Here is a 26,035-nt window from a genome sequence, read left to right as displayed (position 1 = left end):
ACTATTGAAAAAAACAACAGCATTCTTGTAATTAATGTAGAACATATTAAAAGGCATCCACAAGATTCCAAAAGATGAATGAAACAATATGCAAACATTCTTGAATTACTCAACCTTGGCTCGTTTCCTCGTTGAAAATAACTGCCCTTTATTGTAAGGGTACGCCTCTGTTATGCACAACTGGCTGTAAATGCATCATCTTGAGTGGGGATGCCTGTTATTGCGAAAAAATGTTTGTTATACAGTTCGGAAATAAAATGTACTGTTAACTTGTTGAGTGAATAAACTTGACAGTAAGATTGGGAAACAAATGACAACACATCAATATTAATCAGCAGGACATTTTCCATCTTGATTCTCATTATGGCTGCAATGCTACACATGTGACATAAGAATTTCAAGCAACTATCAGTCCAACATTCCAGCGAGAAAGGTATTGAAAGAAGACTTACCTGTGTAACTTTTCGAACAATTGTTGATGGAGACTGAGCTTTCACGATCATTTAACGATCGCACTGGTGTCCGTAGCTGTTTGGGAGCACTGTGTGCAGAATCAAGCACTAGTTGTCGAATGTCCACATTGACCCACTCTGTGCTTTAGTTGTTGAAACACATCTGTGTTTGGAAGGTAAATTATGGAAATGTTCTTTGTTCTTGTATTATGAGTTGTGAAGAAATTTTAAAAACAAATTGGATGTACAAGAAGAGTAATAACATCGTGTGAAATAGGTATATGTAAGTATGTTCAGTAATAAAGAATGTTGACCTGAATGCAGTTACTGATTTGTTTACCTTTTTTCTTATAGGTATTCCTTTAGGCCCTCGAAGTAACCGTAGCTGGTCGGCCACATTCCAACACGAACATCTTCCACAAGGAACTCCTCCCCAAGTTTCATTTCTATTTAGTTGGACTGTATTTAATTCACATTCACATTGGAAAGCTTGTACTGATGTTCTTTCCAAATCACTATTTAAACTAAAATAAAGCAGAAATAACCTTTAAGTTGTTTTTGTTACAATGTTCACAATTTATAATTTGATTCGTTAACAGATGTTTATATCCAAGTATCATGTAAAGTAATGAAAAGTTCTGTAAGGTAAGGTTTTGTAAAGTTTTTTAAACAACTCAACCATGCTAAATATATTAGTCTAACTATCTCCGCGAAAGCACACGTGCTTAATAACTATGTCAGATATCAGATCTCCGTTCAGAAGGAGATATCTGCGTCCATTACAGACGGAGACATCTCCGTCCATTACAGTTGGAGACATCTCCGCCCATTAAAGACGGAGATACAAAGTACAAAGATTTTGATGTTTAAATGGTTCTGGGCGGGAAAGTAAACTATACCATGCATAATTGGTATACATGAAACGTATAAGAATTTCGCGTTTTTCGCGACACCAAGATGGTCAGCATTGAACTGAAAAAGAGGGTGAATGTAAACTTTGCATTAAAGAATATTATATAAACCTAATCTTTAATAAATCATGCCATAGTTTATGTAACATGTATGTTATAAATTAATAATGATATGTAAGGGTTCCAGGTTGAAGGACATCGCCGGTAGAGTTTCCCTTGGTGGTGACAGATAATTAATCGAATAAACAACCATTTCTTATCAACATATCATTTCTTCTTGCAATACCAAAACAAAACATTTCATTTTTAACAAGGTTTTCACATAGTGAAACCTGGTTATTAGAATGGCGAACGTCGTTGTTCGGGCGGGCGAGCGGCCGGGCGGCGTCAAACTCACCTGTGAAACTGAATAACTTTAGTAAGGGTTGACATATCTTGACCAAACTTGGTCTATAGAAAGAGCTTATGGGTACTTTTCATGGGATTGCGTTTGGGGTCCCTAGGGTCAAAGTCACTGTTACTAAAAATAGAAAAACGGTTGAAACTGAATAACTTTAGTTAAGGATGACTTATCTTGACTAAGCTTGGTCTATAAGAAGAGTTTATGGAGACCTTTCATGGGATTGCGTTTAGGGTCCCTAGGGTCAAGGTCAAGGTCACTGTTACTAAAGATAGAAAAACGGTTGAAACTGAATAACTTTAGTTAGGGATGACATATCTTGACTAAACTTGATCAATAGGAAGAGTTTATGGAGTCCATTCATGGGATTGCGTTTGGGGTCCCTAGGGTCAAGGTGATGGTCACTGTTACTAAAAATAGAAAAACGGTTGAAACTGAATAACTTTAGTTAGGGTTGACATATCTTGACCAAACTTGGTCAATAGGAAGAGTTTATGGATACCTTCCATGGGATTGCGTTTGGGGTCCCTAGGGTCAAGGTGATGGTCACTGTTACTAAAAATAGAAAAACGGTTGAAACTGAATAACTTTAGTTACAAATGACATATCATGACTAAACTCGGTGTACAGGAAGAGTTTATAGATACCTTTCATGGGATTGCGTTAGGGGTCCCTAGGTTCAAGGTCAAGGTAACTGTTACTGAAAATGGTTAAAACTGAATATCTTTAGTTAGGGTTGACATATCTTGACCAAACTTGGTCTATAGGAAAAGCTTATGGAGACCTTTCATGTGATTGCGTTTGGGGTCCCTAGGGTCAAGATCAAGGTCACTGTTACTAAAAATAGAAAAACGATTGAAACTGAATAACTTTAGTTAGGGATGACATATCTTGACTAATCTTGGTCAATAGGAAGAGTTTATGGATATATTTTATGGGATTGTGTTTGGGGTCCCTAGGGTCAAGGTCACTGTTACTAAAAATAGAAAAACGGTTGAAACTGAATAACTTTAGTTAGGATTGACATATCTTGACCAAACTTGGTCAATAGGAAGAGTTTATTGATACCTTTCATGGGATTAAGTTTGGGGTCCCTAGGGTCAAGGTCAAGGTCACTGTTACTAAAAATAGAAAAACGGTTGAAACTGAATAATTTTAGTCAGGGTCTACATATATTGACCAAACTTGGTATTAAGGAAGAGTTTATGGATACCTTTCATGGGATTGCGATTGGGGTTCCTAGATTCAAGGTCAAGGTCAATGTTAATAAAATAGAAAAATGATTGAAACTGAATAATTTAAGTTAGGGTTGACATATCCTGACACAGCTTGGTATAAAGGAAGAGTTTTTGGATACCTTTCAATGGATTGCATTTGGGGTCTCTAGGGTCAAGGTCACTGTTACTAAAAATAGAAAAAACAGACACATGCTGAAGTTCTTCTGTCAATCATTGTAAACCTGGTTTCGTTGCATTGCGGCCTTTCTTGTTTATTTTCTATGACGTTTAAGTATCGTTCAACTCTTGTATTGTGCATTATATTTATAGAGACACGTAAGGGGGTTAACACATATAGTTTGTACCTCAGCTAGTGTAGAATGGAGCGCACTGAATGTGCTCTCGGCAAGCGAAATTCCACTGATTCTGGTTCTGCTGCTGCCGTTGAAATGTCTTTACATCGTCGGCAGGTGAAAACAATGATAATAAGACGTTGACGCGCCCTAAAGAAATAAATTCTACTGACCCCTGAAAAAAGCATATACCGAACCACCATTATACAATATCTAACCATCAATGATACTTGTAGTCTTTTTCGTTTAATACAAGTTTCCAAGTTTAAAAATGTAGACCATAGCATGAGGATCTTTCACACTCAAGACCTTTGTCCCTACCTTCGATGTCAAGGTCACAACAATCGTTGGATTTGGATGCTGTTGCTATATAAGCCTCACTGATAATTATGTGTTCGGTTCATATATTTGTCATACAATGTCACATTTTGAATTATTTGGCAATAGTGACCACCACTGTATGAGAAGGTTTCGCACACAAGAACCGTGATCCTATCTTCGAGGTCAAGGTCATTACATCCGTCAGAACGTAATATGTTTTGCTATGTCAGTCTTACTGATGATAGATTGTGTCCGACCAATTCTTTGGCATACAAGGTCAGAATTGAAATGATTTGGCATTTAGACACTAGGGTGTGTCGAAATATTCATAACATTCAGTGATAGCTCTAATGTTCTGGGCACGTTCAATCCCGTATTATGATATTTATCTTACCAAAAAAAGTAACACGAAACGCGAACGTTAACAGGTTATCTTACGGCAGTTATATGCCATCATATTAATTAGTATCATTGAATGCATTCCAAGAGAGTGATTCCATAACGGTTACAGTAATTATAATGAAATACGTGTAAAGTACAATAAATTCTTTAACTTAAGCTTACAAGTACCAAATCACTGAAAAACCCTGAACTGAGTAGCTTGAGAAGTATGTTTAAAAAGACTGCGTATCAAACTTTACTATACTTCTAATAATGACGACGGCAATCGTTGAATCAAGTCACATGCGAAGACTGGCGGATAAGATGGGCGGGTGGGCTGTGCTGCTGGCAACTGGTGGCGAGGCTGCCAATGGATTCTTTAAAGGAAACCAGATCGAGCGGTTGAAGCCAGTCTGCGGAGTTGGGCCGGTGCGGCATGCCGTCGTACATTTCGGGGACAATGATGTCGCTGTTGCTCTTCGATGCCACACATCAATCGAGGCCAGGCACGACAGCGCAGACCTCCGACGCTTCAGCACAGCTTCACGAGGCCAAACCTCTTCCAAAAGGGTGGCGGACAAGATAATCGCGGATCTACTTGAGATATATGGGAAGTGTATCAAGCTTATCAAGTGTCGTCGACCCTCTACCAAGTTGACTAACGTCAGCTGAAGAGCGGAATGCCTGCCTGCTCGTCAATTCACAGCTGACAAGGTCAAGACGGTTGCATTATAAGGGTTGTGCCAACCAGGCATATTGAAAGCAACGGTGTGCACCTAACGCATGAGGGCAACCAGGTTTTCCTCAGGTGCCCTTTTCAGGGCCACTTACATATTATGAAAGAATGTCGTACAAATTGACACCCAGTCTTTTCACCTTCCCCTACAAATACCCAAAATCAGTCAAACACATTATGTATATGTGAAAGAAAACCTATCAATTGACCAATCAGTCCCACTGATTTGCCGATATGACACAGTAGCCAAATCCAATTGTTTTGTGTAATCATTAATATGATATTAATTTGGACTTCTTTAATACTTACAGCAATAACTTACCTTTTTACTCGCAATTGTTATTTATGAATCTTCAAATGAAGCCGTCAATTTGTGTGAAAATCACCCGCAATTATAAATGTACACGTAATGTACACTTTCAATAATACCAAACTGTCCCCCAAAAAACGTGCCGCTACTTTGTGGGGTGTCATACACCGGGTGATAATTATGTTGTTTTAAACATCGCCTGATTTTGTGTATTTGGTGTGGTCTGGTTATTATTGTCCATAAGTAAGCTAATTTATCTGAAGATGAGAACTTCGCTGTTTAAAAACTTCTTTTTTCAATTTTCATATAAACAAAAATTAAAATTTGAAAGCCCTTAACTATACTGTAGATCTAAGTTAGTTAAAGAAAATGATTTTAGCGACATTTTCGACCTATTTCAAAGGCAATGTTTCAAGTATATTCCAAAATACTTTCAAATGCTGTATATACAATTGATCTAACATTTCCATAAGAATATAAATGCTATTATTTGAATCCAAATTCATAATCATTTTCATAATACAACAACTAATAAATTAGTTTTACCTGCGTTAAATCGTCTTTCGGTTGGCGAAGGGAGACAACCATTTCACTGACACATTGTCTTTATTCAATTGAACAATAAGTAAATATTTTCATGAACTTTTTCATTTTTATGAGTGTGTTTTAGTTATATGAATATTATGAGATTATCATATATTGGAATAATTGATTATTTTGGAAGCTTTTATCTGTCTTTCGGTTGGCGAGTCGGCACGCGGAATTCGATCTCGAACACTGAAATTTCAACTGCCTATTACATCATTATATTTTAATATTTTTCTCTAAAATTTGGTTTGGTAATGTATTTGTATAATATTAATATAAAAACAATAAAATAAATGCATTAGGAGGCGTCTTTCGGTAACTTTCATGCGTCTTTCGGTAATTTTATCCGTCTTTCGGTAAATAATCGTATTTCGGTAAGTCTAGGGACCGATTTATATTGGACGGGTTGTCTTAAAAATACATTTGGTTTTGAAGGAGAGTTAACTCTCCCGGCATTGGGCAAGTAACTCCAACTTTGTTTACCTTTTTCTGTAAAAAATGTAAACTCAATTGCTCATGATATCAAGCTCATTTTTGTTTTGTTTCGTTACTATTGTAGCCACCGCTGATCTATTATTGTGTGCCTTAAACTGCAGTACCATGGTACTGTATGTTTATTCTTCTAAGTAAAATGATCAATTTTTTTTAAACACACACATTTTCATCTATTGATAAATATTATCACAAGGACAGATTGCATTTTGCCATAATCATGCCACACCCCTACCTCCACCCATAATCAATTACAAAACAAAACAGATAAAAAAAAAGTTGTATTTCTTGCCCCATGCTTATTTAATTTTATAAACTTGTCATTTGTGTAAGTGATAATGGGGGTGGTCCACCATGGGGGAGTGGTTGCGGAGGTTTGACTGTTTGGAATAAACACGCTCATTGTCCCTTGGATAAGAAAGGTGTTAAGTGTCGATCTGGATGTTAGGTCTGCTGATCTGACACTTATGGCCGGTCTTCTAACCTTTGCTTTATGGTCATTTGATTAGGTATCTCTTTTCTAGTTCACCTAAATGGCCGTCAACGAGTCTTTTGACATTTTTTTTTACTATGGCAGACTCGAAACAGGGATACACAAGAAATGTCAAAAAAATAAAAAAGAGAATCCCTGATCCCTCATTATTCTAGCTAATCTTCTATCAAACCTTCAAATCATTTCAGTCAATGCCAAATGTTTTGGCTGTAGCATCTAGATTGTATTGGCAATCAACCACTTGATGATTTTCAATTTAAATATTATCAAATATAATTTATTATTTAATTTTATTTGCAGATTTTGACAAAAGATGGAAATGGATGAGGCACATCGTAAAATTAAAACATTGGTTGGTTACATTTTATTTCCCTCCATCATAAATGGTTATTAATAAATCAGACAAGTTAATCTACTGATATGTACTGATCATGTAGTATCAGCCATACATGGCACTTCCTACACACTTTATTTAGGCTTAGATCTTTAGTAATACCTTTTGAGTGTCTACTTGCGGAAAAGAGGGTTCAGTTGCCGATGAGAACACAATGTCATTGCTATGGATTCGTTGTTGGTGGCAGATTCATCATAATTGTGCAAATCCTTGGCCACAACTGAAGCTGTTCAAGATATTTAAATGGAACCTGGTTCACATGTTGGAAGAGACAATCTGCACTTTTATATTTTGTATAACAAGGGCCAGAACTCTAGTTTTGATATGGTAGATATGGTAATATCAAGTTATGCCCCTTGTTCAACTCAAAAGAATAGACAAACGCTGGTGTTTTCTCTGAAATGTTCTTATTGGATTAAAGTGGTTAGGCCTGTAGGTTTTGCAGGAGGTGCAAATAGAAACTGTCTGGGTATGGTTTAGGGGGCTCAGCTCCTTGCAAAGATACAAAAAGGAGAAATTTATTGACAGCTGTATACTGAATGTCTTAGTGGTATTTGAGGGTCAACATTATGTTATTACAAATGATACAAATCATGTATGTCTTAAAAAAAGGGACGTTTATATAATATATTAAATAGATGTAGAATACTTACTTAATAACTACTTTTTGGTTCAGATTGCATCCCTGCTCCGAAGTGGATATGAAGTCCTTGTTTTGGTTACACATGTGAAGGAAGACACATTCATTTACGAGGGCACCCAAGGGCCAAGAATTTCTCAAGGAAACACCACAGCTTCTCAAATTTCCTGACTTCTGCAGAGGTACTATATATATCTTTTGTTTGTGATGTACGGTAGTCTTTTTTTGAAAATGCTTAACGCAAACCTTATCGTATTTATAAGCTCAATAATATGAGTTTTGTGTGTTTTTCATTGAAATTATATAAATGATGCTTTCATGCCTTTGATCATGTGATTTTAAGCCAGATTGAATCATTTGATTATGAAAGCTTATTTCTTTATGAAAGGGGCACAATAGAGGTTGATGCAAAAAAATAATTGATTGCACTATTATGTTTTGTTTAACGCATATGCTTTTAATGATCAAAATGCCAAAATATTGCTTATGTTTTTTATTTGTACACAAGCATTTGTTGTTTATTTGTTTTGATCATTTAAGACAAATGAGTTGGACTTAATATGCATTAAAAATAAACAAAATAATTTGGCACCAACTTATATTGTGCCCCTTTAGCCTGTATAATGCCCATTTAACTAATATACTAGTGTGCCCCTTTAACCTGTATTATGCCCCTTTAACACATAGTCTGCCCCTTAAACCTGTAGTATGCCCCTTTAACCTCTGTATTATGCCTCTTTTTAAACAAGTGTGTGCCCCTTTAACCTGTATTATGCCCCTTTAGTCTGTATTCTGCCCCTTTAACCTGTATTATGCCCCTTTAACCTAAAGTGTGCCCCTTTGATATGTACAATGTATTATGCCCCTTTAACCTATATTGTGTCCCTTTAGCCTGTATTATGCCCCTTTATCCTGTATTATGCCCATTTAACCTATATTATGTCCCTTTAGCCTGTATTATGCCCCTTTATCCTGTATTATGCCCATTTAACCTATATTATGTCCCTTTAGCATGTATAATGCCCTTTGAACTATATTGTGCTCCTTTTACTTATATTATGCCGGTTCAGCCTAAATATTGCCTCTTTAATGATGCTTGTTGAACAATCCACAGGCTCAGCAAAACAAGTTTCCTTGTCACAAGAGGTTACCATAGGGAATTCTGTGACATCAGAACAAACACCACTAAAAAGAGGGAAGACTGTTGTTGGTGCTGGTGTCCCGATGATTAAATTAAAATTAAAACTTGGAAGCTCCAAGGATGCAAAAGGTAAGAAGATTAGATGGACGGCTCAAACTTGCAAGGAAAAGGACAGTTCTCAAGTCAAAGTTGATACAGATTTGTATAATGATGCTGTAAACTGCTTTAAAAGTGACTTACCTGTAAGCAATGATTCTGACAACCACTTAAGTGACTTAGACAATGAAACTTATATGGATGACCTTTCTGAAGTGGAAACTCCAAGCTTGGGCAATAGTTCAAATGAGATAACCAGTAATGTTAGTTCACTAGTTAAAAATGCAAATATAAAAGGTGATACGCCCCCTGATTCAAAAGGCTGCACTAGCATGAGAAAATGCTTGAGAAAATGCTATGTGTCTTTGTTGAAAATGTCTCATGACCAAGAAGTTACAGACAGTGTGAAAAAAAGCAAAACGCCAAAGCTTGATGTTAGGAAAATAATGGACTCAAAGGGTAAGCTAGATAAAGATAATAATGATGAGAATAGCTGTGTGAAAAAAGAGTCAAATAAAGATGTAAATGATGATGATGATGATGATGATGATGATGATGATGTTGAAAGGAGGTCAAATACTGATGTAAATGGTCAGGACACAAATATTGTAGTTAAGCAGGGTAAAAAAAAACTTCAAGGAAAGAAGAGACTTGTTGCTATTGAAATGCCTGTTTACAAACAAGGACTTAGGAAGAAAGTTTTACTTACAGATTATGGCAATGAACATGAAGATGTTGAAACTGTCGTCTTCCAATTGCCCAGTATGGTGAAAAAGCAGAAACAACTGTTAAATGAAATGGACATTGCAGAAAGGGAAAAGAATTTGAAACATACATCATTGTTGACAAATATAAACACTGCAAAAGAGAAAATGGCAGATGCTACAGATTTGTCAGAAAAGTCTGAGCTTGATGCATGTGAAAGAAATTATCAATTGGAGGAGAAGTTTGGAAAACTTGATAAAAATGTGATATTTAAAAGAAAATGTATCGAAGAAAATGGAAAGACGTTGATTGACTTTCTTGAGGACAACTTAAATAGCAATAAATCTGTTGGCGAGAACAAGGTTAAGAGTTTAAATGGTGAAAATATTGAAGGTTTTGCATCTGAAATAGTGTCATTTTATAAAGAATATAATGGTTTTCTGTGTGAAAGCAAACAAGCATTTGATGTTTGTCCTTGTTGCAACATGGATCTGAAGTCAAAAGAAGAGGCATTTTGCCTGAACCACTTTCAACCACACATGGCAAAATTAAAACAACCTGTAGAAGTTTGTAAACGATGTCATATCACTCTGCCATCAAGGTGGCTTGCACTTCACTGTTGTATCTGTGACATCCCTCGTCTAACAAATAAGGTTAATTATTGGGTCAGAGATATCAGAGACGAAGTAGCAGCTTTCACTATGAAGCTTTGTTTTGGCAAAGATGACAAGGAGAAGGACACAGCGACTTGTGTTGAATGTGAGGAACAATTCCATAATACATTTTCACTCAAATACCACTTTTTGCAAAACCATATCTTTGTGTATAGGCATCTTGGAGATTGTGGGATGGAATTTACGAATATTGCTGACTTTGCCAAACACATTAATCCGGCATTAGTGGATAATGACAGTAAAACACGGTGTTTTATTTGCCAATATTCATTTATCTCCAGTTACAATCTGGAACAGCATGTCCTGGAGAAACACCCTTCTATTTCTGAAGGCAAGTGTGAAAAGTGTGGGTCATGGTTTCAATGTAAAGTTCACTTACAGGAACATTACTGTGGTAAACAAGTGTGGCTAAATGAAAAGAAACTCAAAGCTTGCCAAAGTCTTCAATGTCAGATGGATAATTGCGGCCTATGGTTTCAGAGTACAAAGTTGCTTGTATCGCATAATTGGGACGCTCATGGACTTAAAGCAGAACTTTGCAACATATGTGGCAGTTCTTTTATTGATCGAAGAAGTTTGAAAATCCACATGGACTATAACCATGTCCAGCCTGTGACGCATCCATGTTATATTTGCGGCCAGATGTATTGTGGAAGATCCGCAATGAGTGACCATCTAAGGACCCATAAGAAGCATTTACGATGGACATGTGACAAATGTGGTGCGGAATTTAAGAACAGAACTAGCTTTTTCTATCATGGAGTGAAAAAGCACCCAAAAGGTGGAATCCGTAAAGTATTCACATGTCACTTCTGTTCTGAATCATATTACAACAAAGATAGTTATAAACAACACATACTGGCAAATAATCATGTTACTGATGAACAGCCATTACCAGATATTAAAACCTGTGATCATTGTGGTAAGATATTTGGGTCAGCCATGGCTAGAACTAGACACATTAATCGACAGCATTCAGAAAAGAAAGTGCATTGTAGTGTGTGTGAAAAAGAGTTTTCATGTAAAAGCAACCTCCGACAGCACATGTGGACGCACACTGGTCAAAGGCCTCGTTGCGAAGATTGTGCAATATATTTTCGAAGCCACAGAAAGCTTGTGGAGCATACTGCTGAAAAACACAATGTTCATATGGAGTTTAAAGAGAGGGATAAAAAAATAAGAAAGGAACAAAACAAGTCTCAATTGATCAAATGATGTGGATCTTCATCAGTAAAGTACATGTGATAGTTACCCAGGCTACTAAACTGGAATAAATATGGCATATAATTATACTGCCCAGACTTTAAGACAATACAAGTCAGGCTTGAGGAACATACATGCTAGATTGAAAGAGGTTTAAAGCCCATATAGCCCCAATTGGCATACTATATGGCCTTCAATGAAAGACCATACGTACAACCCAGATTTTTACATCGATATTGAAAGCATGGTCCACCGATCTGGGTTTGATTGGATTCACCAATCTAACCTGTATTATCCTTCAATCCTGGCTTTCTTCAGTCTTCTTGATAATTGACAATAAAAGTAAAATCACTGTCATGCTTAAAAAATCATTGTGATATATTTTTAGCTCACCTGAGCACAAAGTGCTCAACGTGAGCTATTGTGATAGGGTGATTGTCCGTCGTCTGTCATCCCCATCCAACGTCAACATTTTCCTTCAAACAACTTCTCCTCCTAAATAACTGAGGCAATTTAAGCAAACTTCACCGGAATGTACCTTGGGTGGTTTTCTTCTAGATTCCATCAATAAAAGTGGTTCCATGCAGAACTCTGGTTGCCATGGCAACTGACAGAAAAAACTTTGAAAATCTTCTCTTTAGAAATTATTGGCCCGATTTCAAAATAATTTTACAGATGTTCCTACGATGACCCTCTGTCAATTTCTTTCTCCACATGTTGATTCATAAAAAACATGCTTGCCAGGGGCGGTGCTAGTTACTAATTTTTGCCTATATGGAATAAATTGAAATTCTTCTCTTCAGAAACCATGAACCTGATTTTAAAATTATTTTACAGAAATGTTCCTTAGGTGACCACCACATATCAAATTCCTTCACCCCATTGTGATTCATAAAAAACATGGCTACCAGGGCTATATTTCCTTATACAATGTTTATATGTGTGATGGAAAACTTCTCTTCAGAAAATATTTTCACAGACATGTTCCTGATGTTACCATTTTATCGAAATAATTTTTATTTTTCATAATTTCTTTACTGTTTTTCAAATAATGAAGCTATCAACTGCAAACTTCATGAACTTATTCACAGTTACAAAATGCTCTTTAGTGACCAGTTATAGAACTCCAACTTAAATATTGTAAGAGTTATTGCCCTTTGTAACATTTTAAACAAATACATATTTTTCATGTTTTTATAAGCCCGTTTAAAGAACAAAATATATTATAGTTTCACCTGCGGCGTACGGGTGGGAGGTGTCCAGTATGTTGTCTGATCAATAACTCAAGAGCCCTTGGTCCAATAAGGTGAGCGATATAGGGTCATCTTGGCCCTCTTGTTTTTATCACCTACATTATTTAACGAGAAAGTTTTTGTTATTAGTTAATAAAAGATGAAATTATTTAATATATCATATAAATTCTTGAAAGGATCGAAGTGCAAGATTACATTCATTGATCAAATCTGCCAACCTGAATAACAATTGGTATCACCATGGATACCACAAGTGATGCTCTGTGTTGCTAGGGGCTAGGATGGGGTTGTTTAGTGTAACAGGTTTACATATCTGGCTAAGATGGGTCTTAGTTTGGTTGTGAATGTTTAAATGTTTTGTCAAACTCACTTGCAGTGAGCAACCTAGTTGTCACAATGGCAGTGCGTGCGTGTGTGAGTGGATGTGTCCGTTTTATCTGGACTAAATTTGTTCGGGCTGTATCTTGACCATGCATTTTTTAATTTTTAATAAAACTTGCCATAAAAATTCCACATGATGAGACGGTGTGTCGCACACAAGACCCAGGTCTAGGCCTCAAGGGTCAAGGTCAGATGTCAAAGGTTGAAATGATCCTTGCCCTGACTTCGCATTATTGGTTTAAAAATAATCCATGTCCTGCCTGTATCTTGACCATGCACTTTAATAGGACTTTCAAAAAACTTGGCATGAAGGTTCAGCATGATGAGGCAGAGTGTTGGGCCCAAGACCCAGGTCTGAACCTCAAATCCTACATGGTCATTAAAATGTCAAAATGATCCTGTTGATAGGACAGGTCTGGAGTGAGATTTGTCCAGCCCGGTTGGGGGGCTATAACAGGCACCCTAGCAGCGGCATCACTTTAAGCATACGGTAGTAAAATTTTACATGCAGTTCTAGTGATCATGCGGTAAACGATTATTCGTTGATAGGCGCCTATCATCATAAATAAATTGATGATTGCAATATTGAATTGACCATTTCCACTGCAATTATTAATTTGTTATTGAGAGTGGATATTTTTTATATAATGTCTAGCTTGTCTGTTTTTAAAAGAAAAAGAAAAATGTTTTAGTGCAAATACTTGGAACATTGGCCATAATCCAAAAACCGTATTCAAATGAAACTTAATACGTATACATGTTCCCTGAGACAATAAGGCCCATAACTCTGACTTAAATAATGGTTCACTTATGCCCATTATTTGACTGAAACAGACAAATGTTGATGTTAGCTCTATGGCATACTTCATGCATATTGTTGTTTTTTTAACCAACTTTTCAACAAAACCCGGTTACTGGAATCGGGATGTCGTATGGCAGGATGTGGTATTGTCAAACATTGTTGTCTGCCCAATAACTAACTTATACAAGAAACTAATTGGCTATAGTTTCTATTAACCATATTAAAAACCTGGTTTCGTTGTATTGTGGCACTTCTAGTTTTATGTTCAATATTACAAAATAACACGAGATAATGGTAGTCCATCTCCAAATATGACAAATGTCAATGCAATAGTCAAAATTATAAAAGTACCATCTATTCCTTTTAAAAAGGATGCATTCCAAACATAACAAAAGAGTATGAAGTTCATCTGTATTATTTTATATATCTTGTGTACATTATTTTACAAACACTATATACAATAGCTATAACAAAATGTCAATGTAGTTATCTACGGAATACACATACAACTAAACACATCATTATCTGTATAATATGAACCAACAAGTAGAAATGGGTTTTATTATTAATTTTTGTTTAAATGAACAGTGAATAACCTTGAAAATGCCCTTGACCTTCTAAGTAGGTCACCACATGGGCACCTTGACCTACTGAGCATGTCATCCTATAGGCACCACCTTGACACCTTTTACTTTGACATCATATTACGTCATATTTACGATTAGATTTGTTTTTGTTTATCACTGTTACATAATTGCCTCCCAATATTTTTCATCTTCTTTAATGGGAAAGAAGATACCCCTGAAGGAATGTATTTGCTTTCAGTGATTCATAGGACAATGTAGCCATCTTATCAAGCAATGATGTCAAAAGATCGTCGTGTTAGGAAATTCAATTGAATACAAAGCGATAGTCAGATATCAAATTCAAAGTTTAACTTGTATTCCTATAAACCTTGGGCAGCATTTTAAACTATTCTTATCCACATCCTTAGATGTGCCTCAATCGATTGGCCAGTTATTTTTACAGTCCAATCAAAACACTCGGATTCTACTCACATAAGTAAGATCCAAGTTGGTTATGAAATACAGCCACTAGTCTAACATTTCAAGTCCAATTTTTTTAACAAAAAAATCACTCATTTTGACGATCACTGTAACAATTATCAACAGTCATACTGTGATACAATTATGGCATTGAATGTGGAATGACAGTCGCGAGAAAATAACTGAAGCACTCATGTTTTCAATAAAGTATTACAAGCATACCAACATAAATTATTTGATTTATTATTATTATTATTATTATACAGACATCTTATGACACATTTGCAACAAAACTCATTCAAAACATCACATGAGTAACTTAAATACATTTACAGTCTTTTAAACACAGTATGTTCTCAAAATATCACACAAATGGACACAATGCATTTACAGTAAATTTCATCATTATATTTTCCATTTTCTTGTTTCTAGATTTAAAAATCAAAAAGGTAGACAACACAGATTTAAATAAAAAAAGGAGACACCCAACAAGTAGACTAGAACAACTAAGTAAGATAAGTTTCATATTCCTTTCCACATACTTGGATTTCTTGAGAAACAAATTTTGGAAACATAGTACATACATATTAATTACAAAAAGTCCAAAAATGATGAATGATATTCGGAGCTTGGGTTAAAAGAGTAACTTTTTTTAATGGATTGATTAACAGACCTATTAAAAGCAAAAAGAAATGTTTAGTAGCAATGACTTTAAATGCAACTTAAATAAATTAAAGTTTTATATTTATTTACTGTCAGAGATTTGATTGCAATTTTTGTTATTAAAACATTTTTTTTGCTTGCATTTGAATATCTTAGGGCCAGTGTCTTAGGGCTATTCCAGTAAAACATATAAACCCACTTGGGGAAGGCAATTATTTTCATAGTAATATATGGGTGGGTGTCTTTTTTCGCTAATTTGAACCCCAAAAGGGTCAATTTGCTTCTGTAGGGGGGATGGCATACATAAGAAGTGCCTTCCCCCTGTGGGTTATATGTTTAAATGGAAAAGCCCTTAGAAATATTGAAGAAATGCCCTGCAGTATAATTTTTGATCAAGATACACATCTACAATAGATACTCATTTGATCAGAGCATCACAGATTTACAATGTAAGTACTTTAACCTGTACTTCATTGCTTTTTCTACCATAACAACATAGCAGTGGACATGATGCCCTACAAGATGTTTTACTAGTCACGTGATAACTTGGTACAATAAACAAATGCGTGTGACCTTTGATTAAACCAAAGAACGTTGTTACGAAGTGTGGTTATAACATATAAATCTAAATGTGATTTCAATTCCTTTGGCCTTAACATATGCCTGTTTAATAACACACAAGTAAGATACAGAAACAATATTGATATATTAAACTGCAAATTAATTACTTAAAACGGTTAACACTTCAACATCTAACAGCTCCTAAATTCCCATTATTTGCTTACACTTGTGCAAAAACAGAAGAAAAGAAGTATTTTTTTAACAACCTTATTTTATCTTCTTGTAATATACACGCAATTAAAGTATAACATTGCCTGCAAAATCTAATTAGGTAAAAGCATATGTGAATAATTGTTCTTGGAGAAAAGATATGTTACAAGCAAGATAACAATAAGGATAATAATCGTTTATTACAAAACATACGGTAAATTACCCTTCTACAGAACTTATGGTAACAAAATAAATGTTTAACATCCACATCAAATAACTTACTGCAAAATTAATTCCTTTAGCTAGAAAATATGGTATTTTCAACGAAATACCTCGGAATGGTAAAGAAGCGTTTTAAGGCCACAATGAATGAAAAGTTTGTTTGGCGATACATTGGTCATATGCCAAAACAAACTTCATTTACAATGGCCTTATGCATAACTGAAACAGCACATTCAAGTTGTCTAACAAATGCGGAAAGATTGATTGTATCCGGTACCAAGTAAAGTTCGCATTGTAACATCGTAATAACATAAATACTAATCAGAAATATATCTCTTAATCCTTCTTCAATCTAGTAGTGGTCATTCTATAGATGATGCTGTCCCTGCCAGGATCTATGTTCCATATACCATATGAGACCGCAAGCATGCTGACGGCGAGAAAAATCATGAGCCACAGAACAATGTTGAACATCACAGGGTAGTTTTCATCGTAGTCTGGAGCAACCTTACTATTCGTTTCGTTTCTGATTATTGGCTGAAATGGCAAAGATAAATTGATAAAAAGAGCATATCAAGGGAATGTGAATGCTCGCCTGTTTTTTTCAGTAAAAAAAAGGCAGAAATAAAGCATTTTTAAGCTGGAGTTATAGCCCATGTAATGATGTTGTAGGTGCACATATTGGCTCTGTCATAGTGTGTACGAGGGTTGTCCGGAAAGTTTTTTGAGACTGCATTCATAAAAAACTTACCATTTACAGGATGCATTTAAAATTTTATCAGCTGCCAATTATATCTAATTTAAACAAATTCTGAAAGTTTCAACAATATACTACGAAGTGAATGTACACAACAAACATTACAAAAAGTACAGGTCACAAGCCACGGAGCACTTCGTTGTCTCATTGCGTCACGTCATTTACAGTTTTTCAAAATCACTCCTTGCACGTACAAGCTTACGGTGACAATCAATTGCTTGAATATCTGTCCGTACCACCCTTTTATGATATTATGAACAACTGTCCTTTTTAGCTGAACGGATTCGCTAATTTCCTCCACTGTCCTCTGCTGGTATTCCTGCAACCTGTCCTGCACTGAATTTACGTCACTTTCACTCACAACTGACGGTCTGCCACTCCGCTTAAAATTGCACACATTTTCATGCCCGTCACTGAAACGTCCATGCCAGCGAAATACCAAAGCCCTTGAACATGTTGGCTTTGATTTATCCCGTGTTAGAAATGTGTAAGTATTTGTAGGAGTTATCCCGCTGCAAACACAGTGTTTGATCATAGCGCGCTGCTCTGTGCGTGACGTCAACGTTAGATTTATTTCTGACATCTTCAAAATACCTCTCTACTTCCGCTGATCGTTACAACCATGTCTACAGTTCGATTGCGTCAATAATTTGCGCAGTGATGCAGCTGACGTCATTTCATTATATGTTTTGACGTGACGTTTTGACGTCTATTATTCAGACCGAGTAGCATATGTGAGCTGTGAACAATTTTCAGAAAACGTCAATTTCAAAGTGCTCCGTGAAGTGCTAGATGGGTTGTCTTGAAAACCATTTCCTTCCTTATTATTAGATTATATAATTTTAATTTTCAAAATGAAACTCGTGATTAGTCTATATGTACAGCTGTTTATTGTTTGTTGACTTATATTGAGAACGTTTTGAAATATAGACACAGTCTCAAAGCTTTCTGGACAACCCTCGTAGAAAGTTTATTTATTATATTTTTTAGTTATGGCCAAGTTTCAAGTTTTTGCACACTACAGCCATCAACGGCGCCAAGGCTATGCAAATACCTGGGCCCAATTTCTCGAAACTTCTTAAGCTTAAAAGGCTTAAGTAGCTTATATCAATTAGCCGAAATACATACTTAAAACAAATTTGGATGAATTAAAAATTGTTTATTGTGATTATCATATTAAGATAAAGATAATTTCTATCAAAAGTATAAAAACTCTTAAAAAAAGTTAATGTTATGGAAATTATTGGAAAAAAAAATAGTGAGCTTAGCTAAATCCTGTTATAAGTTGCTTAAAAAGTTTTGAGAAATTGGGCCCTGGACTGTTTTCTTTTAAAAACAGATGAGCTAAAAAAATTATATCAATTGATGATGGAAAAAAACAATGTCTTAACAATAAAGTTTTCTGATTCATACCAAAATTATAGAGGTTGAAGTTAAGAAGCAATCAATCTGTTCATAAAGCAGGTGAGCCGAGCCACCCATTTTGGGCATTTGAATATACACTGTTCTTTCCATATTTTAAAACGTATGTCAATTAAATGAAAACAATGTTTTTTCCATTATCATATATCTTAAAAATTGTGTAAAGTTGTGTTAATAAACATGACCATGTGACGGTATATATACACATACATGTCACACACATAATCTGTGTATCAGTATCGCAGCAACTGAATATTATTTAAACTTACAACTGCAGGTTTAGGTGTTGTTGCCTGCTGCAAAGCACGAACTTTTCTCACATATCCGGTAGGCGGTGTGACCAGTAAAATCTCCACAACAACATTATCCTTGTACAGCGTGATAAATTGCTCTGTCATCTGAAAGTTATGAAAAATGCATTGTATTCTTCTATAAGAATATTTGAAAAAAAACTTTTACACTGCAGTGACTACAAATGTGTATATCACGCCTCCAACATGAATGACGCAACGTCATTGGTCCAGAACCGGTCACGTGGTGACCCCATATTTTTCCATATTGGGTCACCAAATTTATATTGTACCAAAATGGCGTCAATTTTTCGATTCCAATGAATAAATGAAACATTTAAACATGATAACAAGTTGTCAACGTGATATATACGTTACGGGGTTAGTAGGTGACCGATATGGGATATACAGGGCGCAGGGCACAATAGGTCACCTACTTACCCCGTAACTTATAATATCTTTTTCCAGTATTATTTTTCACATCTGTACGGTAATTTATAATCTGAATAATGGTCATAAAAACAGTCAGAAATTGACTTATTCAACACTTTATAGTTAAGTTTTTATAGTTTTGCAAAACAAACAGAGGGGTGTTAAATGCATTAAATAGTGTCACTGTAAAGGACAAAGGCTTCATAAAAGTTACACTTATAAAAACAAAAGCACTCTTCAATTCTTGTTTTTCTTCAGTCAAACAAGGAACATATCTCAAAAATTATTAATGTCAGAGTTATACACCCTGCTATACATGTGTGTATTGTCTCTGGTTATGTTTACGAAGTTTCATTTGACTATGAATAATCTATAATGTATTTTTAAGTTATTGCCAAGGTTAAAGATTTTGCACAATGACAACAACATTAAGGTTATGAAAATGTCTTGACCCTTTTCTTCCTCCTTACCTTATTTAAGAAGCTAGAGATAAGGTTTCCCGCATCGGCCACCTGTGATGAGTCCTGCCCGTGCTCCTGTGCCAAGCCCTGTAGCCCAGATATCGTGAAACTGAAAATATCTGGGGTCCCTGAGGATTTGAATGATTCATCTGACTTCACCTGTTAAGAAAAGATAACTGAATGAAAGTGATGAATATTTATCAAGAATAAGAAAAATGGTTGATTTTCAAGGAATTGGAAACTTACAACTCTGCACAACAACAACGACACAAATACAGTGAAAGTTGTCAACACCAAAGCTGTTAACATGCATCTTTTTTCCTTAAACATCTGTACAAACTCATATGTTTCATAAACTTTAATAAACATATGGTCAACAACTAATAAACATGGAGGAATATTAAAACAAAATAAGGAAAAACAGGAATGCAGAATTCATCTATGAAAATGCCTAAATTCACCACTAAAGAGATATGGGTCTTGTTGAACCAAGTATCATTTACATACCTTGAACATTTTTTAAGTTGAAGAGTAGTTTTTGAACAGTGACGATGCTGCCAATGCTGACCACCACTGCCAATAATGACACCAATCTATTTAAAAATACCTCGACTTTTAAAAAGTTTTTTCTTTCAAAAACAGACAACAGTGTGTGTATACCACGTGATAAATTGCGTCATAAATGCTACGTCGGAAGGCAATAATTTGATTTGAAAAAAGACTTTAAACAAAGATATCTTCACTATTTCTTTACCATTTAAAATGAAACATAGCACAGTCTACGCAGCTTACGGAGCCCTGCCTTCGATCTTTTACCAGATTTTGATTGAGAGTTTAGTTTCTCTAAACACTTCGACAAACCTTTTCGCAATAAGGCCGTCTGACGGAACACTGACAAAACATTATTTTGGAAACAGGTTTGTCGAAGTATTTGATGAAACTAATCAACTTATCAAACTACGGTAATAAAACAAATACGAGGCTCCTTAAGCGGCATAGACTGCCCTTTGTTTTATTTAAAATGGTGTTGTAAAAGAAAAGTTATCTTTGATTTAAGACTTCAATTGAAGCAAAATGCTGCCTTCCGACGTAGCAAACATGACAAAATTTATCACGTGGTATACACACACTGGACAAGCTAATAAATCTTAAAACCAGAGAGACAATATACCGTGTTAATAACATCCTGTATAACTTGTAATTCCCCCATCAGAGAGAGGTCGGTGTTGATGCTGGAGTTAAGCGTCCCCACCGTGTGCTGTTGAGCTACTGAATCGCCGTCCATCAGTCGGTCAGACATACGACGTAATGTGTTGGGAATGCGCTTGAACACGTCAAACCCTGACCTTACATCAAATATCTGAAAAACATACAATGAAGTCAGCTTGAAAATGTTGGACCTTCTCAAGACCATTTTACTCAAAAACCTTTTTAACAATTTAATTTAACCTGTATTATAACTAAACCCTGAACGTCAGTTTTAAGATATTGAAAGGTTAATAGCCATCAGACCATTTCTGGTCGGCAATGTTTCAGTTCAGTGATACATACCGCTTTGAATTCATGAGGTTATCAGTAAATAAACAAACTAATATTATAAGATAAAAAGTGATCAATAAATCAGCATTTTTCATCAAAATTAAGAATAATAGTTTTGACAAGAAGTAGAAATAAAGCATATATATAGGAGCGCTATCTAAAGATTATTTATTTTACAAGGAATGTGAAGAAAGTTATATTAACCAATAATATGTACTAAGCCACTCTTCTATGCATTATTGCTTAACAGTGTGGTCATTTGCTGTGGGGAAAATTAAACAAGAGAACCCATTTCATGATTTGTCTGGCTTGGCGACCACAAACCATACTCACATGCGCCAAGGCTGAGAAACAAACCCAGGTTGCCTTGGTGAAAAGAGAATGCGCCAACAACTGTGTTAATGTTGTTTATTTGACTCACAAGGTTAAATTAAACATGATGCCAAACATAAACTTACACTGTTGTCCAGACCCGTATCCACCGTAAGTGGTGTTTTGCCCATGAAGTTTCCATTTAATGAGCTCATCAATTCTGATATGTCTACTCCAGCATTGTCCTGCAATGTCAAAGCACAGTGTTATGTAAAACATGCATATTCTTATTTAAGAAAATTCATCCTATGGACTTGAATAAGAATGAACACAAGATCGTCAGAAAACACCAACGCTCACTTGATAATTTTAGGCAAACATGTGTACAAGTTTCATTCAAATGCTATCAATATTAATAATTCCTCAACATATTTCCTTCTAAAATCAGACCTGAGCCCCTTATATCCACAATTGTCTCACCTACTAACCCTGTACATTTATTTTACATATCACGCTGACAACCTGTTTCCACTGCTGAAGACGTCATGGACCCCATTTTGGTACAATATAAACTTTAAGATTAGTGACCCAATATGGGGTCAATGCGAGACAAGTCCTGAACCAATTGCGTTGCATCATTCATGTTGGAGGCGTGATTTATATATATATGCAATATGCATGGTATATATGATCAAGTTAACATAAATTTGTATCATGCATATAGTCTACAATAGACTTCATGAAGAAAGGCCTGACTCACCAGCTCCACTGGAAACTCGGCCTTGCTGGTCACCATTGGTCCTGGCTGACCCTCAACAGTCAGAACTGTGACCAGCACATTGGCCTTAGGACGCTTAAACACTGAACCATGTTGCATTCCATGCCATGTCATGTCCTGTAAAGACAAGAAAAGGTGTAGCAGGCTTAATTATCGAATATACCTTACAGGCTTAATTATCGAATATACATTAATTTGTTTGTGTTACAAATGAAATTACATTTAAATTCCAATTACCCATAATAAATAGTTTATATAGGTGATGTTAAATTTTGTCATCAAAAAACAGTTGACCTCAAAATATTTTTAATGTTATAACTTGTACATGTCTATTGACAATAAGTTAAAATAATGTTGTTACAGGGTTGTTACTTAATTTAAACAAGAGGCCCAAAAGGGCCTATGCTCTACTGGCATGGCTCTTGTGGTCATTTTTAATCCAGAGCATGTACCGGGTATGTATGGGTAAAAGGCAACAGACATATAGTTCACATTTTGTGTTTGGGTTACCTGAAAACGTTGCACGTTCAACATCTGAGCCCAGAAAGAATTGTAAGCAGATTAGTTGCATCAGCTATTTTAATATGTGCCAAGTAAAAGTCATCTGACAAAAAAAATGCTTTCAAAACTGTACTCATGGTAAAAATTTCTGTAGTTTTAATTTTTTTTTAAAGTTGGTCAAAGTCAAGGGCAACCGAGGACAACATTGATCAATTTGAACAAACATTCACAAGCAATTGTGCTGAGATGGATGCAAAAACATACAAAAAGATTTTCAAACCTATCCCAATTTAATTTTACCAAACCTGTGAACCCTGGGTGCAGCCAGTAATGACTCCAGGTGCATAACTTGAACAAATATTCACAACCAATTTTGTTAAGATGAATGCGCAAACTACAGACACTTAGAGCTTAAAAAATGGCCTTTGGGCTTTCAACAAGAACAGGGCAGAGTAATTCACAAAATCAACTGCAGTACAAAAAGCAAATTCTCTCACTTAGTCCTAGACTTGAATTTACATGTACATGTAAACTTGGTTAAAAATAGAATTCGCTCATGAAGACCTGCATGGCTTAAAATAAGTTAACTAAAAATAGTATTTCTTTAATTTAAAACTTTCAAGGCCCATAATCTAGGCATGCATAGGCGGATATGGCTGGTTTTCGAAAGGAACCAAGCTCTAATTGATACCTAAATACTGTACAAGTTTCATCTAGATACAATCAAAACTGAAGACTGTATCACGTTAACAAGAAATTGTTTACAGACGCACGGACGCACATACTACGTACACATTACCATCGCATAAGCTCTTCTGGCCTTTGGCCAGTAGAGCTAAAAATTGAACTATTCTGGTAAAATTTCAGTTATGGTATATAACTTCTAATGAAAGTATGTTTTCGTCTCATTAAGTCCATTGAATTAGCATACAATTTAATGTGATCACTTACAGACTTTGTTGGCATGCCAAGAGTATGTGAGATCATTTTTGAAACATCGCTTGTAGGCAGAGGCTTCCCTTGTTCTTGGAATGTGACATATTGAGGGGCATGAGCAACTATCATCTTCTGACCAGAGGCCAGTGATAGCAAACCTGAAATTTAAATTTAATAAGTTACATCAACTCATTTCAAAATACTCATCATATGGCCATGTACACAGTACAATCCCTAGAACCTTTTCACATGGCCAATGCTCAATTCTCAATGAAAACCACTGATACTGTGTAATTCATTTCAAAACTGACATACCGTAAATGCCCTATCTCATTTGCATACACTAATAGGTGTCCCAGGATATCTTTGTTGGTCTATTTCTGAATTTGAATATCATGACTTTGAGGCTTGTAAACCTTAACTCTTAACTCAGTAAGGTCTTTAAAAAGCCTGGCACATTTCAAGTATCTCATTCATAAGGAATTGTTCCAACCAGAAATTGTTAAGGAAAATTAAAATGTTTTTTACCACCATTTCTGGTCTGACAGTATGGCCACCAAGGTCAACAAGTACTTCTATTGATGTAAGTAAATATTCAAGACTTTCTGGCTTGCGTTTAACTATAAATTTATAATATACTTTTTCTATGATGCTTCATTAAAACAGACTGCTAACCAAATTTCTTTCAATACAGGCTCTGTAAATGAAGAACGTCAACATCCAGACTATATGTGATAAAACATCAATTTTGAATGCATGGTTCCATGAAGGAACTAAAGTTGCTGTTTTTTTGTCTGAAATCAGATACAGTCAGTATAACTACTATCATTGTACCAAACAGGCCAGTTTGACAATTTAATTCACAATCAAGTGCTGTACTTTTGATCTGAGAAGATAGATGTCTACTCGCAGAATTTTGCGAACTTGGGATAATGTCACTCGCAATTCAAATTTCACTCACATTTGGCGAGTAATTATTCAAGTCCAATTTCGACCGTGCAAATGAAACTGGTAGCTGTTTAGCCTTACTTTGGCATTACAGGGTAGTACCGATGAAATGTGGAGTACTCCATTACCGCATGTGAAACAGGTCTATTAAAAAATACCTGGATCTCCTACTATCTCAATCTGTTGATTTACATTTGTTGTCCTTTCATCAAATGTCTACGTCCAAACAAGGGGTTTGACATTAATGGGAGATAAAATTTGCTCATTAAACCACCAAAAGAGTGAAAAATAAAATAAAAAAAATAAAAATTAAACACTTTAGCAGTACTCAAATTAAAACATATTTTATAAAATGTGATATTAAAGCAAAACATAATTATTTCCACGTAAAATTAATGCAAAATATTAAGGTATGAAGGAATAAACGCATACTTATGGATAATACAAAAATTATCATTTTTGCCGGAAGACGGTCGTCCATTTTGTTTGCATGTGACAGACTGTCAACTTCCGGTAAGACAACGGATCCTTATTTCCGTAATGTGTTTCCCGTACATAAACGTACCGAAATCATAATTCAACTTTTTTCGTAAATTCTTTTCCTTTGTTTATTGATTTGATTTTGCTCTATGATTTCTCCGTTAATGTACTTTTCTCTGAGAATCTCAGAGAAAATGCCGTATTAACAAGTTTGCATTTTATTTATCATAATTTTAACAAACGTTTTAAAACTTGTCTTATTTAAAACCATAGCTTTGATTAATGTCCATTTCGCATTTTTTTATTATGATATCTACAAAAACAGTAAAACATTTTTTTTCAAACATCAATATTATGCTTATAAGTTGATCTGTTGTACGTAATCGGCTTGGACGGCTTGCAGCCGATTTTTTTTACCATAGGTTATCATAAGTTACTGTATTAATACTTGCTACCTCAAGCATCTTAATTACTGTTTATTAGATTAAACAGATCATGTTTTTGGACATAAACAGGAAAAAAGGTCCTTTTTTG

At 35.3% G+C, this 26,035-nt stretch overlaps 2 protein-coding genes across 4 annotated transcripts; one reads left to right on the top strand and one right to left on the bottom strand.

Annotated features, from left to right (window-relative positions):
* Nucleotides 1–6,131: 6,131 nt before the first annotated feature.
* On the top strand, nucleotides 6,132–12,938 carry LOC128218839 (zinc finger protein 560-like). Of its 3 annotated transcripts, none has more exons than XM_052926562.1 (4): nucleotides 6,132–6,169; nucleotides 6,955–7,006; nucleotides 7,725–7,870; nucleotides 8,803–12,938. In XM_052926562.1, the coding sequence occupies exon 4, from the start codon at nucleotides 8,913–8,915 to the stop codon at nucleotides 11,517–11,519; it is 2,607 nt and encodes an 868-aa protein (XP_052782522.1). In that variant the 5' UTR covers nucleotides 6,132–6,169; nucleotides 6,955–7,006; nucleotides 7,725–7,870; nucleotides 8,803–8,912; the 3' UTR covers nucleotides 11,520–12,938. The 3 variants fall into 3 exon arrangements, with proteins under 3 accessions (XP_052782522.1, XP_052782523.1, XP_052782524.1); XM_052926563.1 differs by having other exon boundaries at nucleotides 6,137–6,272; XM_052926564.1 differs by having other exon boundaries at nucleotides 6,143–6,160.
* A 2,281-nt stretch (nucleotides 12,939–15,219) lies between these two features.
* LOC128220461 (renin receptor-like) lies at nucleotides 15,220–25,535 on the bottom strand. Its single transcript, XM_052928870.1, has 8 exons — nucleotides 25,454–25,535; nucleotides 24,089–24,231; nucleotides 22,619–22,753; nucleotides 22,005–22,103; nucleotides 21,179–21,367; nucleotides 20,017–20,166; nucleotides 19,094–19,222; nucleotides 15,220–17,182 (listed from the first exon to the last, which is right to left on the bottom strand). The coding sequence occupies exons 1-8, from the start codon at nucleotides 25,500–25,502 to the stop codon at nucleotides 16,982–16,984; spliced, it is 1,095 nt and encodes a 364-aa protein (XP_052784830.1). The 5' UTR covers nucleotides 25,503–25,535; the 3' UTR covers nucleotides 15,220–16,981.
* Between the last annotated feature and the right edge of the window lie 500 nt (nucleotides 25,536–26,035).

The sequence above is a fragment of the Mya arenaria genome, chromosome 15 (genome assembly GCF_026914265.1).
Source record: "Mya arenaria isolate MELC-2E11 chromosome 15, ASM2691426v1".
Taxonomy (NCBI): Eukaryota; Metazoa; Mollusca; class Bivalvia; order Myida; family Myidae; genus Mya; species Mya arenaria.
This window is presented reverse-complemented; position numbering and strand designations above follow the sequence as displayed.